Genomic DNA, 16489 nt, shown 5'->3' on the forward strand with positions numbered 1-16489 from the left:
CTTTGTTATGTTAATGAGTCCAGTACCTGTGCCCAGGATGGACAAGGCCACGCCCCCAGCCCGGGTACATAACCCACTGTCTGGGGGCAGAGCCCTCGCTTTCCCTCTGTTGCTGGAGTTTGAAGACGAAGATCGGACCCAGGAATCCTTAAAAGAGGGCGGGAGTCACGTCCTGCAGGAACCGCTCGGCCTTAACTACAGGCTTCAGGGAGGCCCGTTCACACTCAGGTATGCCGCTTTCTAATGCGCCGGTTATTTTAAGATGTGCGCCATGCTCTGTCGTCACCTACAGACTGTGGGCTACAGTCTGTGATGAATCGAGGCCAGACAGGGGGGCATGGGCACGGATGCAAGGACAACGCTCCCACTCCCTGTTCTGGCAGTGATGGGCACACCTGATTGGGATGAAGAGAGCCTCTCTTACCCCTGGGATCTAGTGCCACAACACCGTTGTCCCAGTAACGCTAGCCTCCTGTTGGCGACGGTTGCCCTGCCTCAAACTGCACCCCGAGTTTTAGACTAAAATGGGGCGATTTTGCAGCGCTTTGAATTTGAATTTTAGAAGAATGGACTAAAATATTAGGTATGAATACCAATGTGCCCGTATTTTTGTTTTGCAAACTTCCGTTTGTGAGTCTCGCTGATGCTTTAATGCGATGGCATTCGGTTCACCTCCTTGTCGCCAAGATTTCGATGGCGGGGAGCTGGCGAAATGGAACTAATCTCCAGTGGCGAGCCGCGACACCCAAAAACGAACAAGATAGAAGGTTGCGTTTTATTTATTCTCGGAACAAGGGGACGCCAATGTTGACCTGACCACACATAATTATGTAGGAAGTGACGTTACGCACGCACTTAGAATGGCGGTTCGGGGCGCACTGCTAACACATGTGTGTAGGTTTGTCGGCCGTTTAACTTTTTCTAATGACAAATGCGGAAGCCGCTGCTTTCTGTATTGTGGTGAAACGAATTCAAGCTAATCCGGGCTGCCTGGAGCGGGGGTTTCAAATATGAGAGAATGCTTTAGTGTCACGGTTCTTGAAGTGTTTTCCGATGCCTGATCTTTCTCTCAGATGTTTGGTGTATATCGCTTGGTTTTCCTAGTAAATTCATCGGACGCGACACCAGGCAGGTGTTGGCCCCGATGTGTGTTTGATGGTGACCTCCAGAGGAGGTGCAGCGTGTGATGCTTTCCAATGGCTGTCCTGCTGCGTGCACACGACCTTGCCCTGAAAGTAGACATTTTGGTTGGTCTTTGATTGCACACATAGTGGCTCATTTCCAAGCCCCTTTCCCTGCCAGTGGCCAATTTCTATTTACGCTCCGGCAGCGCAGAGTGCCGGCCCATATCCACGAGGCCAAGCACGGCTTTCCATGGCCTCGTCGTGCACGTAGAAAGGGAAAAAACCTCCATTGATTGTTTTTGTGCAGGAAGGTTTCTTGCACAAAAACAATCCTGCCAACAGCGCAGACGCACTTGAACCATGGTGCACAGGGTGCCTGCGTTGGTGCCAGGCATACTGTGCACAGGCTGTGACTGGAAGGGCAGGAATGCATTACATATCTTGTAAATACAGGGCATTCCTGCTCTTTCAAATCGGCGTAGGGCAGAGCAGCACAGAGACGTAAGGCGCTGCCCTACGCCAATTCACTGTAAACGAGGCCATCTGTTCAGCTCTTACTAATGAATGCATGTGAATTATACTGCGTCTATGACACAAGGACGTGGACACACTCAAAAGTGACCATAACACCGAGGCACACCCACTCTTATCACAGACATTAGCAGTGGCACCCTTCCAGTAAAACTCAGCACCCACCTGACACCCTCGAGGCAGACATTTCATTGTATCCCCCTCTTTTGTCCACGTTTTTAGCTTTAAAGGAAGAACACTAGAATATGAACCCACAGGTGACCGAGACTGAACTGATCCTGGAAGGGCACGCATCCCAAATATCAAAGAACCTGGTGGAGGTAGAGCTGGAAGATTATTTTGAGGTTCTGCAAGAGCTTGGCTCTGGCGCCTACGGATCTGTGCTGATGGCACAAAACAGGACAACCGGTGAGAAAGCAAGGCTTAAAAGTAGAATTAGAACTAGGGACTAGGTACCTCCTTTAACTTTCTAAAATGATCTGTGTAGAAATCAGTAAACAAGTGAGACACGTTGTCCACAAAAAAGAATACCCTAAAGGTCATGTTCTTTTGCAACCTGTTAGATTTTTCCTCAAAACTTATTTGTATCGGCCTGATACTGAACAGACATTGCTTTGTTTCCCAATTTTCCAATGCTTTATGCTCGTCTTGCGTTTAGTGTCTTCTCTGAAACAAATCGCTTGACCTGGTTGTTCTTCGGCCTTCCCTCCGTGTGTCATCTCTGCTCACCACTGGGGGCCCTGTTGGTGCTACCACTTCTCTCTACTAATTGAAACAAAGTTATTACATTCCACAGGTTCACAAAATCTCCAGAGTGAGGTTGAGGATGTCTTGTGCATTTTCCAATGTATGTCCTTAACCAATGTCTGCTTTTTCTCTACAGACCAGAAAGTGGCCCTGAAGCTTCTCAGTAAAGGCCGTACATCACAGAGGAGATTTTTGATGGAGTACTGCATAGCGTTCTGTCTCTCCTCGCACCCCAATATTATCGCCAGCTACGGAGTTGCTTTCCAGACCAAAGAGCACTATGTATTTGCCCAGGAACTGGCCCCTAGGGGTGACCTCTTCTCCTTGATTCAGGATCAGGTATGTACACACTTGGGCCAGTCTAGTACAGCTGCTCCATGTTATATGGCAAATTAATGCATTCATAGCGGAAGGCGTGTAACTGTCTAATACTGTATGCAGATCTCTGTATGCATGGGTCATCCCTAGGGTTTATAATATGGTGCATTTCCTCATGCGAATCCTTACTAGTCGATTTGCACTTATTCGTATTTTATTTTTCTGCTTTTCAGGTTGGAATTCCAGAAGAGAAAGTAAAGCGATGTGCAGTTCAGATATCTAGTGCTTTGGACTTCATGCGGAGTAAAGGACTTGTGCACCGTGACATAAAACCAGAGAATGTGCTACTCTATGATAAGGAATGTCACAGCATCAAAGTGACTGACTTTGGGTTAACTCGACTGAAGGGAACTGTTGTATCTGCAAGGTCAGGAACGGTCCCATACATGTCCCCGGAAGTTTACAAACCCCACGCTGACTGCTTGGAGGTTGACTTCAGCCTGGATGTGTGGGCTTTTGGGATACTTCTCTTCTGTGTGTTGACTGGCACCTTTCCTTGGGAGATACCAAGATTTGAAGACATCAACTACAGCATATTTGTTGACTGGGCAACTACAGGTGCAGGTGGGGTCCCTTGCCGGTGGAAACGTTTCACTGTTGAAGCCCTCAATATGTTCCATAAGTTCCTGGCTCACAAACCTCTCCAGAGGAGCAATGCTGTGGAAGTCCTACGCTTCATTGATTTTCCTTGGACAGTGGATCTCGGCCTAGCAGGTGGTTTAGAAGACACCAACAATGTAGCAGAAGGCAGCAGCACTGAGCTCACCTCCAGTGACTCCATGTCTTCTGGCAGTGATGGACAGGCTGTGGTGACGAGCAGTGGATCGTCAAGCTCCTTTAATTCTGAAAGCATTGACGCGGAAGAGAGCAACAAGAGCATCAGTTTGGGCACCATAATTTCAGACTTCAGTGACAGCACATGTTCTTCTCTTGAGCCAGAAGTGTTTTTCACAGACTTTGAAATGAAGCCAGATCAATGGGTAGAACATAGCACAGACCTGACCCTACACACAGATTACTCATCGCTGTTCTTGGGAGCTGAGGTAGAGGTCTCGTGACATGGTGTCTGAGTGCGAATGAGACAGACGGAATGTTCATTTCATGAACCACAAAGAGACTGACTGTCCATACTAAGAGAACAGAAGCTGTGGTGGCTCCCAGACATGGTTAGCGCTGTTGGAGACCAAGGTAAGCTAATGTATCCACATCAGTCATGATTTCACATGTTAGGTTCCTACTCACAACTCTTACCCTAAGAATACAATTTCAAATGCTGCAGCCATGGGCTCAACCATTGATCACATATTGGTGATTCTCCAACTCAAGCAGTTCTGTCTTTATGCATTTCTACAAAGCAGCACATATTCAAGCAATGCTTAATAGTTATATTCTCCTATCATCCAAAAGAATTCAGCTTACCTCAGTAACATCTGCCTGTAACAGTGCCACAAAAAATGCCTGTTCTCACCAATTCAATAAAAACACTCATGTCACTATGCATAACGGCTAAAGCAAATAAATATCATATGCCCTGCATACATGATCAAACTAAAAAGCGAAAGTTTATAGAGTAGGATTAAAATAACTAAGGCTGGCTTCCTTACAGAAGCAATGTGTTTTAAGCAATTACACCTTGGATACATCAAGTCAGGGGCCCCTTTAACACCCTTGTAAAGGGATGTAAGAACAGAGTGCTGGGTGAAAGAAGGGATTTCACATAAAAACATGAAATACACAGTCCATAACAGAAATGAACAAATTGTTGAACACAGCAGGTGAAGTTATACCATTCAGGTTCAATAAGAACAGATTGTGGAAAATAGATTGTGTGAATAATAAAACTGCAGCAAAAGGAGATTAAAAAATGAGAAATAGTGGTTAGGAATTTCATCCGCTGTATGTGCTCTGAAGACGTACAGCTCCTGATTTCAAACGTGGTAGCAACCTTATGATAGGTTAAAATTACAAGTAAAAGGGCTTTTGTAAATTGTTACTTTCTAGGGCATTTTCAGCTTGCCTGGTAATTACCAGGAGCTAACATGCTCAATTCAGGAGGAGGAGTCTTCCCACCTCCAATCAAGGGGCTCAAGCCTCCTGTTTGAAAGCCATTTTGGCCAAGCCCTTGATTTCTCTTCTAGTTGAACGCCGTTACTATTAAGGTCGATATCAGTTTAGCTCTCTCCCATTCCTAAGATCCATTGCCTATTATATTTTATATTGTGTTGATCCGTCTGTCCTTCCTTGGTGCTTATTGTTTGTTCACAATATATGTGTTGTTTTCTAATGTTCTCTAATGGCCTTGGACCATGTTTGAGATATAGTTAAAACACCAAAAAGAAATACATGAAAGTCCTTAGTAACCTTTTGTGGTCGGAAGTAAGTTGTTGTGGCAATTCCACCAGAATCACTGTTTCTGCAGATTATTTAGTAAAATTGCACATTAAGCTGATACAGGTAATAGTAGTTCAGGTTCACCCTTTTATGGTATAGTTGGCATTGGCCATAGGACCATTGTCTTCCGTTGTTGTCTAACAGGAGAGGATGCCCCAGCAACCCCTCGGTCCCTTGGTTTCATCAACCAACATTTGCCTGCATCGGGATCATGTAGCATCTGATTGAATACCTATTATGCATCGACCCCATCAATACCATGCTTTGATCTGAAAAATCTAGCTAAACAGGCAGTTTATCACAGGGTGTCTATGCCCTAGTGGGGACAAGGCTTCAGTTAAGAGAAGATCTAAAAAAAACTGAGAAAAGTGCCCATCCTCTGTATTGACGGGTTTGCTGGCAAAGGCATTTCCATCTATTTGTGAGTTGGACTTCCAGCTCCACCCATTCTCGGTTGTCACAGCTACAACTAGTCAGCGTGGGAGCTCAGTCACAGGACATTCCACGAGGAACACCTTCTTGCAATTGGAGGTATTCACTCATTGATAGGTGCACTTATGGATATACACCACAAGGGGTTCTATGTTAAGTTGATCAATGTGTATTTTGTCTATTTTTTTCACATGAGATCTTTTTCAGTTGTCTTTCTGGGGAGTAAAAAACCCACTAAGATAGAATATTGTTCTTTAAAAGAGAGAATATTTGGCTAGTCTCTTTGATTTCAAGAAATTGTTTCAGTGTATTTATCACTGTATATATTTATGTATATTTATGGAATTATCTAATTGGAATCTAATTCTTGTTTCTCTTTCCTTGAAGTTTGTGGGAAAATGGGATGGGTCATTGAGCCCACCCTTTCCCATGCCACGGCTGGACAGAGGACGCATGAAGGACACAGCTACCGGAACCCTAACCACTGACACCAGCAGCTACAGCTGAGCGGTGGGTCTTGTCAGGAGAGGGTGCAATATGGACTTTTCAAAATTTCATCCTAGTAGAAACCCAGAGAGCCACAGGCAGAAAGGAATCAGCCACGGCTCAATACTGAAGATCTCCCTGAAAATACTGGATAGTGGCTCAGAGTTTTATGGAGGAGTGTTACCAGAAAGAAGTTCAGAGGCTTCTCTCACTCTGAGAAGTCTTTATGTGGAGGTGGAAGTTAATTTTAGGAACAAAAAGTATCCCTTTTTGAGACTGGGATGGAACACTAATAATTCTGACTTTCACCCCGATGGGGAACCATGAGTAGAAACTACAAGTCACGTCCTAAACAGAGGCTAATCATAAGGAACTCTGTTTTCAATCCAGCATTTACATGTGGGGAAACCATAAAAGCCGGAAGTTCAATTAATTTGTAGTAGCTTAAATCATGTTGGCAGTCTACAGCAACATTTTTAGTAAAAGGTGCCAATACCTTTGTGGACAGCAGTGGCAAACATGTGAAGCCTATTACCATAAGAAGTAACCCAGCTCGATAGCCCCTTGTGAGCTTGATAGAGCCATGCCAAGTTACTAAGTGTGCCATGGCGAGATACTCTCACTGACCTGCACTTATTCAATCAAGAACAATCTCATTAATTTTTAGGACATTCTCCTCTTCTACCACCTGGACTTCAGCACTGTTAAGTGTGTCATAAATAACTGATGTAAAAATACCACCTGCAAAATCCAAATAATGTTGTGTGCAGTGACTGCTCCATTAAACGTTCATTATGCATCTGGAATTATAGTTGTGATTTTGTTGTTTCTGGGGACATAATACTTATAACATGACAATAACATATGCATGTTGGGGATCAACTGAACACATAACATTTAAATAGTACATTGAGAAAGTAGGAGGTGAAAAAGCTCTGTACATGTTTATGCTGATTTATTTGAGACAGCCCTTTTCTCCCATGACTAGCACATAGCCTGCTTAGGGGTAACTCTTGCATTGGCTCCACCATATATCCCATAACCATGGAGGACTCACTTGCCTGAGTTTAGTGGGCAGTTCAGTGTCTGAATGTGTCGGCCAAACGAAGGTGGGTGTGGTCAGAATGATTGTGACAGTAAAGGCGTAGGCTTCTAGGAACGTGCTGAAGGGTGGTTCATAAAAACGATTTTTATGAGATAAGGTGGCAGAAGTAAGAGTGGGAGGAGGGTGTCCATCACCTAAGACCAGGGCCATTGGAATTATGCGATTGTGCGGCCATAGCATTTTTCTCTTAATTCTAGATTTGACACATATTCCACCATCTGCTGCATAATCTGCAGATTTTAACAAACATTTCTAGCTCAAATGTTTAAAAAGATTCAAACAGTGCGACAACACATGTTACCGCGCAGTGGAGTGCCATCTGGAAAGATTGACTGGTCACCTTTATGTTGCTTATTGCTATATTTGAGAGTTAAACTGGAACTAATGAGATGCATCCAATGCCCAGACAGTGGTAACAAGTGTCGAAATTACAAAATAATGATGTAATACTATAAAAAATTGTGCGCCTTATGCTGCACGATTTTCCCTTTCTTACTCAACCATGTGGCATAATTTGGCTCTCCGCTGCCGTATAATTCCAGTGGCCCTATCTAAGGATATAGCCTCCCATTTAGAGAAACCCAAGAGGCCAGGGGGGCTCAGGAGCAAGTGGGGGACTCGATCCCAACCCCATGCCTTGAAGTGAGGCCATGCCAAGACTCCAAACAGGAGCTTCCATGTGGCAGTGGCTGGTTAGGGGCTTGGAATCACAACACTGACAGCTGTCAATTGCCATTGTTGGTTATTTACCGTGTGGGGAAATTTTTCCCTGGGGTGGGTGGCAGAAGTCTGATCCAAGGGGCAGAATGGGCCACTTCTCCTTGTTGGCCATGTTGGTACTCTGCATACTGGGATACATCTGTGAGCAAGCAGATGAGGTCTGCAAAAGAGCAGAAGAGTTCCCCATGAGCTGGTTCCGTGGCTCAGGAGGATGTTGATAGTGATACAGATAGGTTCAGAGTGGTATAGGATGGACAAGTGCCACTACCACATGAGCAGGGAAGGCCATCAAGGTATGTCACTATTGGGTATAATGCCACCCGCTAGTGACAATGCAAACTTGACTGCAGGCCTACCACTTAGATCCTGAAGAAGTTTTAAAATTGCAAATTCTGGGGGAATGGCCAAGCCAAGCAGTGATTAGCAGGTAGATACAGAGAGCGCCTCTTCTACTATTCCCAGGAAGTTAACAAAGCCCATCTTTTTTTGGACTACAGCTCCCTAAATGATCACACACTAAGGGCTAGAGTTCCCATTGGCTGAAGGGGTCACCTGATTACTAGGGCTGTTAAAGCTTAGGGGTCTAAGCCTCGTTTCGAGGTTAAGGACGGAGAGGACAAGGGTAATTGCCTGTTTGAGACTGGTTGGCACTAGGGCCAGAAATGCTGCCCAATATTAGATACACCAGCATCCACCCTACCCCATCCACAACCAGATTGTCATACTCACAGCACATGTACTCTGCTCATTCACTAGAAACTAACCCTAGACAAAGTTCAATGTCTCAGCACCCACTACATAATCCCCGAAACAAAACCTATGCACCCTTCTATCCCAGCTACCACACATTTGCACCATTACTTACAAACAATGCACAGCTCTATCCTATACCACTAACTAATCCACTCATCACTAACACAACCCTATTCCACACCATAATTAACTATATCCCGTCCAGACACATAGTCCCTGCTCTAATTACTCCTAACAGAACAAATTTTGTCTCTAACAAACCCATACTCAGCCATCCATCTTTCCAACCACCAAAACCATCCTCTTCATTCTACCACAATAAAACAACATGCCTCCCTAGTTCCTATTCTGAAAAAGCCCAATGCGGATCCGGACAATCCGAGCAACTACAGGCCGATATCCCTCCTGCCGGCCCCAGCAAAGATCTTGGAAAAACTGTCACACTCTCAACTCGCCAGCTATATAGAGTCCCATAGGCTTTTACATGATTCTCAACATGGCTTCCGGTTTGGCCACAGCACGGAGTCGGCTCTGATTGAAATGGCTGACTCTGTGAAATGGACGCGGGATCGTGGGTCGAGGGCGGTGTTTCAGCAGCGTTTGACACCGTCTCTCAAAAGATCCTGTTGAAGAGATTAAGTGCTTTGGGCATAGGAGGTACCATGCTGAAGTGGATTGCCTCTTTTCTATCAGACCGTACGCAGCAGGTATACGCCCTCATTTCACATCTTCCGCCAGGCCACTTAAATGGAGAGTTCCACAGGGCTCATTCCTGAGCCCGCTCCTCTTTAATGTCTATTTTACCCCTCTGGCGGAAATGATCGTATGAGCAGGTGTCAAAACTACCTCCTACACTGACGATATTCAGCTTCTTTTCACCTTTGATGAGCCCACTGCCACGGCATTTGATCTTTTGAAATCTTGCCTTAGGAATACATCGAAATGGATTGATCCAAACTCTCTGATTCTCAATGCAGGAAAAACGGAGGTGCTGTTTTTTAACTCCCCGACCCTTCTGGAATCCAACCTATGGTGACCGGAAGACTTGAGTCAAGCTCCCATACCTAAAGACTCAGTTAAGAACCTAGGGGTCAGCTAGGACAACCATCTCACTTTCGGTGCCCAGGTGCAAACCGTTGCAGCATCCTGCTTTGCTAAGGTCAAAACAATAAAAAGGCTTTTTAACTATTTGCCTACTGACTGCCGAAAGACTGTGGTTCACACCCTGATAACCGCCCATCTCGATTACGGCAGGTCTGTGTCACAATCTACAGACTGTCCAAAATGCTGCGGCTCGTCTGGTGGAGGGAATACCTCCCAGACACCACATATCCCCTACCTCCGCGAGTTCAAAGCTATGACACTGGCCTATAGAGCCACGAAGGGTAAAGGGCCAGCTCACCTTAAAACCAGCTTACGTCCCTACTGTAACTTTAGAACACTGCGCTCGAATTCCAAACTTCTTCTGGTTACCCCCAGATTTAAAAGAACCCGAACGGGAGGGAAAACATTTGAAGTCTGCGCATCACTGCGCTGGAATAAACTCCCGATATCCCTTCGCTCCTGTCAGTCAGAACCTGCATTTCGCAAGTCCCTCAAGACCTGCCTCTTTGGCTCATAATCCCTCATTCCCCGCCCCTTGCTACCTGATCTAACAGCGCCAGGACGCCCCGTTGGGGCAGCTGTGCGCTTTACAAAACACACAAATAAATAAATAAAACCACACAAAACTTACATTCCACTGCACCACACATATTACCTCGCAGCAATCAAATCTAACACAAACACTGTTAACTCTAGTTCATCCCCTCTTACACCCAACATACACTCTATTCACAAACACATCCCCACCCCCTTTACCCTACAACTTCCACTCACAAACAATACTTTACATACACATCCTTCTCATAGAAACCGGAACAACAAGATCTCTCACATGCAACACCTCATAATACTTTCGATCACAAACTACAAGCTGCTCTTTTTCGGGTGCACCTCCAAGCCGGACTGGAAACCCTGGTGGCCGCAGGAGATGTCTTCACCAGTTAGCTCATCCCAGAAGGCCAAAAATTTGGGAGTGATCATTGACAATGACCTTTCTTTTGGACCACATATTTCCTCTCTCACTGGGAAATGTTTTGGCATACTACGGATGCTACGTAAATTTCTACCTTTAGTATCCATTGAGCACAGGAAAATTATTGTCCAGGCACTGGTGGGATCCAGACTGGATTACGCCAATGTCTTATTTTTGGGGCTTCCCAAATACCTGATCAGGCGTCTTCAAGTCGCTCAGAATTCTGCAGCCCGAGCGGTCTTTGGTCTCCCAAGAAGAGCTAGAGCCACTGCTCTTCTTTCGACCTTACATTGGCTCCCGGTTGACAAAAGGATTCTTTTTAAAACTTTGACTACGACCTACAAGGCCTTACATGGCATCGGTCCAAAATATATTTCAAATCGTGTGTCTTGGTACCAGCCTTCCAGATCTCTTAGATCTGCTGCGCTATCCTTAGTGAAGGTTCCCATTATTAAGCGCGCCAGAGCAGGAGGTCGGTCCTTTCGTTATCTAGCTCCTCGTGCCTGGAATGACCTTCCGATTTCACTAAGACAGGCTTTTAGCCTGCTGTCCTTCCGAAAGGCCCTTAAAACATGGCTTTTCCCTTAGACCGCTGCGTTTTTTTTCTTTAAGCGTGTGTTACAATTCCCTTCAGTGTTATGTTTCTCCCTCTTTTAGTGGGTACCTTCGAAAAAGCACCGGGATGCTCCAACTGGAGTGGCCATGCGCTATAGAAGCACAAAAATAACATAACATAACATAACAAACATACACCTACCTTCCAGATTACACAAGTGATACACACCATGTACAAACTCTAATGTCAAGCTTTCACCCCTCCCCCACACCTGCTCCCGTCGCTTTGAATGCAGCACCCCCCCTCCCTAATGTACAGTATATTCTTGTGACATCATGTCTATTGTATGACTCTTTGACTATGTAAAACGCTCTGATACCCTAACGGGTCAAGTTTGCGCTCTATAAAACACCAAAATAAAATAAACACATATACAGCAACTCTATTTTAACCACATCGATTGGACAATTTAGAACCTTACTACAAGACCCACATGCTGCGCCACCGCCAATAACTCATACACCTTCTGCCCTTAACAGACCCAAACAAAGTAAGCTACATGCCACTCCTCACAACTTTGATTCTCCATGCCTATTGCACAACAAGGTTACACTACAAAAACAACACACTCACCAACTCAATCAATCAATCCTTTATTCGGTATTTAAAAAAACACCATAAAAGTACATATTTCTACATTTAAAAAACAATTAAAATACAATTCATAAACATCACCTGCCCACTACAGAGTTAGAAATAAAGATAATTGACAGGAAATTCATTCAGCACAACCCTCTTGTATTCCTTAGCCGTAAAGCAACCTTAATGAAATTCATAATACAAAACAACCTTAGACGATTATTCACCCTTTGCAAGAATAATAGGGCGACCGTGGCATGTCTGAACTTGTTCTGTTTTAAAATACCTACTAAAAAACTGCGCCTGGGTAATACATAAAATGTACATAATATTACAAAATGAAAGGTGTCCTGCGGAGACCGATTGTCGCAGCCGCAGGCACCCTTCTGCGCCACAGTTAAAGTAAAACCTGGCGGATCGCCATCAAATGATGTAAACGGTTGAGCCTAAAACGAGTAATTAAAAATCTGTCCTGCGCATTAGACATGGGAGCAAGATAAGGTTCCATCCCCTCCCTTGTCTTGACCATACTGTGAGCGCAGACTGTGGGTTTACCTCCTTCCACTGCTGCTCTACGTGAGGCTACCTGCTCCAAAAAGATTCTCTTAACTCTAAGTCTTGAGGGATAATTTCCGCTGGTTTTGTGAAGAGATCCTTACAACCAATTCCTTCAAGGGAAGTCTTCACATACTTTAACCATGTGATACTCATTCCTTTATCCCTATCCAGGCAATCTCTGATAATTTGTCTGCTCAGGTCTGCCTCCGTGCTGGTCCAGATCTTTAGCCAAGCCATGAGGGGTCTGACCGTTACCAAATCCTTAATATAAGTAAGTAAATTCTTTATTGCTCGGTTAATTAAAACCATTACAATGTATAACATTATGCAGCATTTAAAACAACTTTTAAGGAATGGGGAAGGAATAATAAGTAGCAGAAGGGATGGGGAAGAGAGTTTAAAAGACGAGTATAAAAACTATGTTACAAAAAGGCCTTAATATAGGCCCTACCCAGTTCCTCATGGGCGATCAAGGCCGGTGTGCTTTTGTGGAGTTTTGAGCACCGTTCTCAAATGTTTGTTCTCCTCCAGCTGTAATTGCCGGGTATTTACAAAACCCCAGGCTTCGGACCCGTAAATCACTTTTGAGCAACATATTGAGCTATACAAATTCATTATTTGCTCCGATGACCACCTACCCAGCCTGCGCCCATAATTCATTATAGCACCGGTCGAGGCCACTAAACGTAGTGCATCGCTCTTCAATTAATATTTTAAAATTTAGAAGCCCATCGAATAACAGGCCAAGATAGGAGAAGGTTTGTACCTGTCCTAGTTTATGTGCACCTATTTTATAAGAGAACTTCTTGCACAGTTTAGTTCCAGCCAACATAACATAGGACTTGGTCAGGTTAGCCGATAGCTCTAAGGTATCCATAAAACTAACAAACCCGTCTATCAGACACTGAAGTCCCTTGGGGGTGCAGGCTAGAAGTACCGTGTCCTCCGCGTACAGCAGCACTGGGACAGGTCGAGTACCTACTCTTGGGGAATCCACCTTTAACTTACCTAGCGCCTGATCTAGCTTATTAATGTACAGAGAGAACAGAAAGGGGGCCAAAATACATCCCTGCCTGATCCCGTTAGTACAGGGAAAAGGTTCTGTAGTGCCCCCCTCCAGATTAAAGCGCACTTTATCAGAGGTGTTCCAGTGCAATGCTCTCAGAATAGTTACCAAACCCTGATCCACTCCTAAACTGGTCATCAGGGTCCACAACTTCTCTCTGTTTACATGATCAAAGGCTGCGGTGAGATCCATGAACCCTAAATATACCGCTTAATTGCTGGCTTTGGTGTACTTAGCCACCAATAAATGAAGGTTCAGTCACTGATCCGTGGTCGAACTCCCTGCCCTGAATCCGTACTGGACATCAGTAATAATTTGGTGTTCATCAGCCCAGTCCATAAGGCCCATTAGGACCACTCTACCCATGACTTTAGCTGTCATGTCTATCAGTGATATAGGTCGGTAACACTGAGGGTTATCCCTATTCCCTTTTTTAAAAATTGGGACTATTGTTGCCGATGACCATGAGCGCGGGAGGCCATTTGCAACTGCCGTGTTAATCACCCATGTGAGAATACGGGCCCATAGCTCAACGTTGCTTTAAAAAAGGTCTGGTGGGATACCATCTGGTCCCAGGGCTTTATTTCGTGTTAGACCCTGGATGGCCACTATAATTTCCTCCAGAGAAAATTCTACCGAGGAGACCCACTGGCAACCCCTCCCTACGTCATAATTGTTCTCCTCCGTGTGATTGTACATGCCTTTGAAATGGTCGTACCATTGCTCAGGCAAGATATTTGTCCCAATTTCTGGGGTATTAGTGTCCTGGTAACACGGGTTGTTGTCAGAAGTGTACCTGAATTCCTTGGTTCTCCGTGGGAGCAGCTGACTAGAAGGGAGGTGCCCAGCAGATTATTTCCCAATTCCCTCACCTCCCTGGACCCGGATTTCTCCAAGGCCAGGAACGAAAGGGAAAGGGGAAGTGGATAGACAAGAGAGACTGCCACACATGTGCCTTCTGACTCTTCTTATTCTGGCTAAGTCGCACCTAAAACATTAAGAACATCATTAATACAGTTCCCACAAGAGTTGGCTTACTAGAACTAATCTTCCCCACTGACTTTAATCATACCTTTGTCACGTGTGGAATTTGCAGCTCTCTTTGTACTTCAATGCATTACAACTCGCTTCCAGATTATATACAGAGCATCAATAGTTCAGTAACCTGAAGTTGAAGTTGGTGAGGATGACGATATGGTGGTAGACAGCAGTATTAATCATATGCATACAATGAATACCCCATTTACAATATTCAACCTGGAAATGTACTTGATGCTGATTGAAGCGATGAAGAATCTTGAACAACAATTCCTGAAGTTAAAGACACTCCGATAGTACTGTTGCTCTCAGGAATAGCACTGAACTTTTCTGGACAGAGAATTAACTGAATTGCCCCTGAAGGAATCTCCACATAATTTAGTCTTAAAGTCTTTGCTCAGTTTATTTTTTAGACTAAGTAATGCTGCAGCGGGGAATACAAGGCTAACCCCACCAAGAGACCAACAAGGGCAGATGACTTAAAGTCTTGAATGCAGGGATAATATCCAAAGTCGGAGTTCAACTGAAAAATAACAAACAAGGAAAATTCCTACTGCATAACCGGTAGACTTCTCGACTGCCGCCGGTTTCCGCTACCACGGTGACTCCTTCAGGAATGTGAGCGCCGTGTCTGCAGATAAGAGATGCCCTCAAGAAGGTACAAGGCAAAATAAAATGTCTCTGTAAGCTGAGGAGACTTGACTCAAAACACGGACCTTAACATGTCCAAAACGATAGCGTCTCTTATTCAAATAAGGCTCCAGGGTACTATTGAGCCTCGCACTGAATACAGTGCCGAAATACCGAAAAAATACCAAGGTTTGGAAGCGCTTCAGGAAAGCGCGACCTTCCGTCAAAAAACGACAGTTGAAGTGCGCGGTGCAAAGAACACGCGCACATGAAATGGCTGACAGTCAGCTGAGCACTAGAACGCTGACCCAAGGAACAGAGCGGCGCAACCAGGAACCAACCTGGAATCAATCTGCCCACTGTTGAGCCACCCTCTGCCGCCAACTCCAAATGGATAGGATAGGGGTTGTACCTGAAATCAAAGGTCCTTTTAAATGAACTGGGTTAATCTTGTTAGGACCAGGTCGAGATCTGACAGTACCCCCCACTAAAACCCCCTCTCTAGGCTTCTGTGGATAAGTCTTGTGGAATTCAGCTACCAATCTTGGAGCGTGGACATTAGAACTCGGTTCCCAAGAACGATCCTCAGGGCCATACCCTTTCCAATCCACTAAATAGAACAGTCTGTTCTTTCTCAATTTGGAGTCCAGAATTCTTTTCACCTCGAACACTTCAGCTGACTCAACTTGAACTGCTGTAGGAGATGGCTCACATCTCAAATTGGGTGGACTCGGCTTAACCAAAGAGACGTGGAAGGTAGGATGGATTTTCATGGATTTTGGAAGAGCTATTCTTATCTTAACGGGGTTAATCATGCGCTCAACTGGGAATGGACCTACATATCGAGGTTGAAACTTACGATTCCCCACTAATCTCATGTGTCGAGTAGATATCCAAACCAAATCCCCAACCTTAAAAACTGGACTCTCCCTTCGTTTCTTATCTGCTTGTTTCTTGTATCCAGATTTTGCTTTGGATAGATTGAGAGATGCAGACTGGAAAGTCTTCTGCAAATTCTGAATCACTGCCTCAGCTGCTGGGACATCCACCTCCTCCCGACCTACTAGCATGTTGGGATGTCGACCAGAATTTAGAAAGAATGGAGAGAAACCTGTTGCTGAATGAACTGAGTTATTATACGCAAACTCCGCTGTACTTAATAAGGAAGGCCATTCCCCTTCCTGATCCATCAAATACAGACGAAGATATTGCTCCAAATCTTGGTTTACTCTTTCCGTCTGTCCATCCGTTTCTGGAT

The 16489-nt window shown here is 44.8% G+C and overlaps 1 protein-coding gene across 1 annotated transcript; it reads left to right on the forward strand.

Moving 5' to 3' along the window:
* The first annotated feature begins 1900 nt into the window (after positions 1-1900).
* On the forward strand, positions 1901-3838 carry LOC144766861 (serine/threonine-protein kinase SBK1-like). The gene is made up of 3 exons (XM_078650574.1): positions 1901-2063; positions 2539-2741; positions 2954-3838. Exons 1-3 carry the CDS (start codon positions 1901-1903, stop codon positions 3836-3838), a joined length of 1251 nt encoding a protein of 416 aa, XP_078506700.1.
* Positions 3839-16489: the final 12651 nt, after the last annotated feature.

The sequence above is a fragment of the Lissotriton helveticus genome, chromosome 7 (genome assembly GCF_964261635.1).
Source record: "Lissotriton helveticus chromosome 7, aLisHel1.1, whole genome shotgun sequence".
Classification (NCBI taxonomy): Eukaryota; Metazoa; Chordata; class Amphibia; order Caudata; family Salamandridae; genus Lissotriton; species Lissotriton helveticus.

What these genes read in the sequence shown, in the direction of transcription:
- LOC144766861 (XM_078650574.1), top strand. Translation starts at nt 1,901, where the DNA reads ATGAACCCACAGGTGACCGAGACTGAACTGATCCTGGAAGGGCACGCA. An exon ending in GGCACAAAACAGGACAACCG is followed by an intron (nt 2,064 to 2,538) that starts GTGAGAAAGCAA and finishes TTTTCTCTACAG; the next exon opens with ACCAGAAAGTGGCCCTGAAG. An exon ending in TCTCCTTGATTCAGGATCAG is followed by an intron (nt 2,742 to 2,953) that starts GTATGTACACAC and finishes TCTGCTTTTCAG; the next exon opens with GTTGGAATTCCAGAAGAGAA.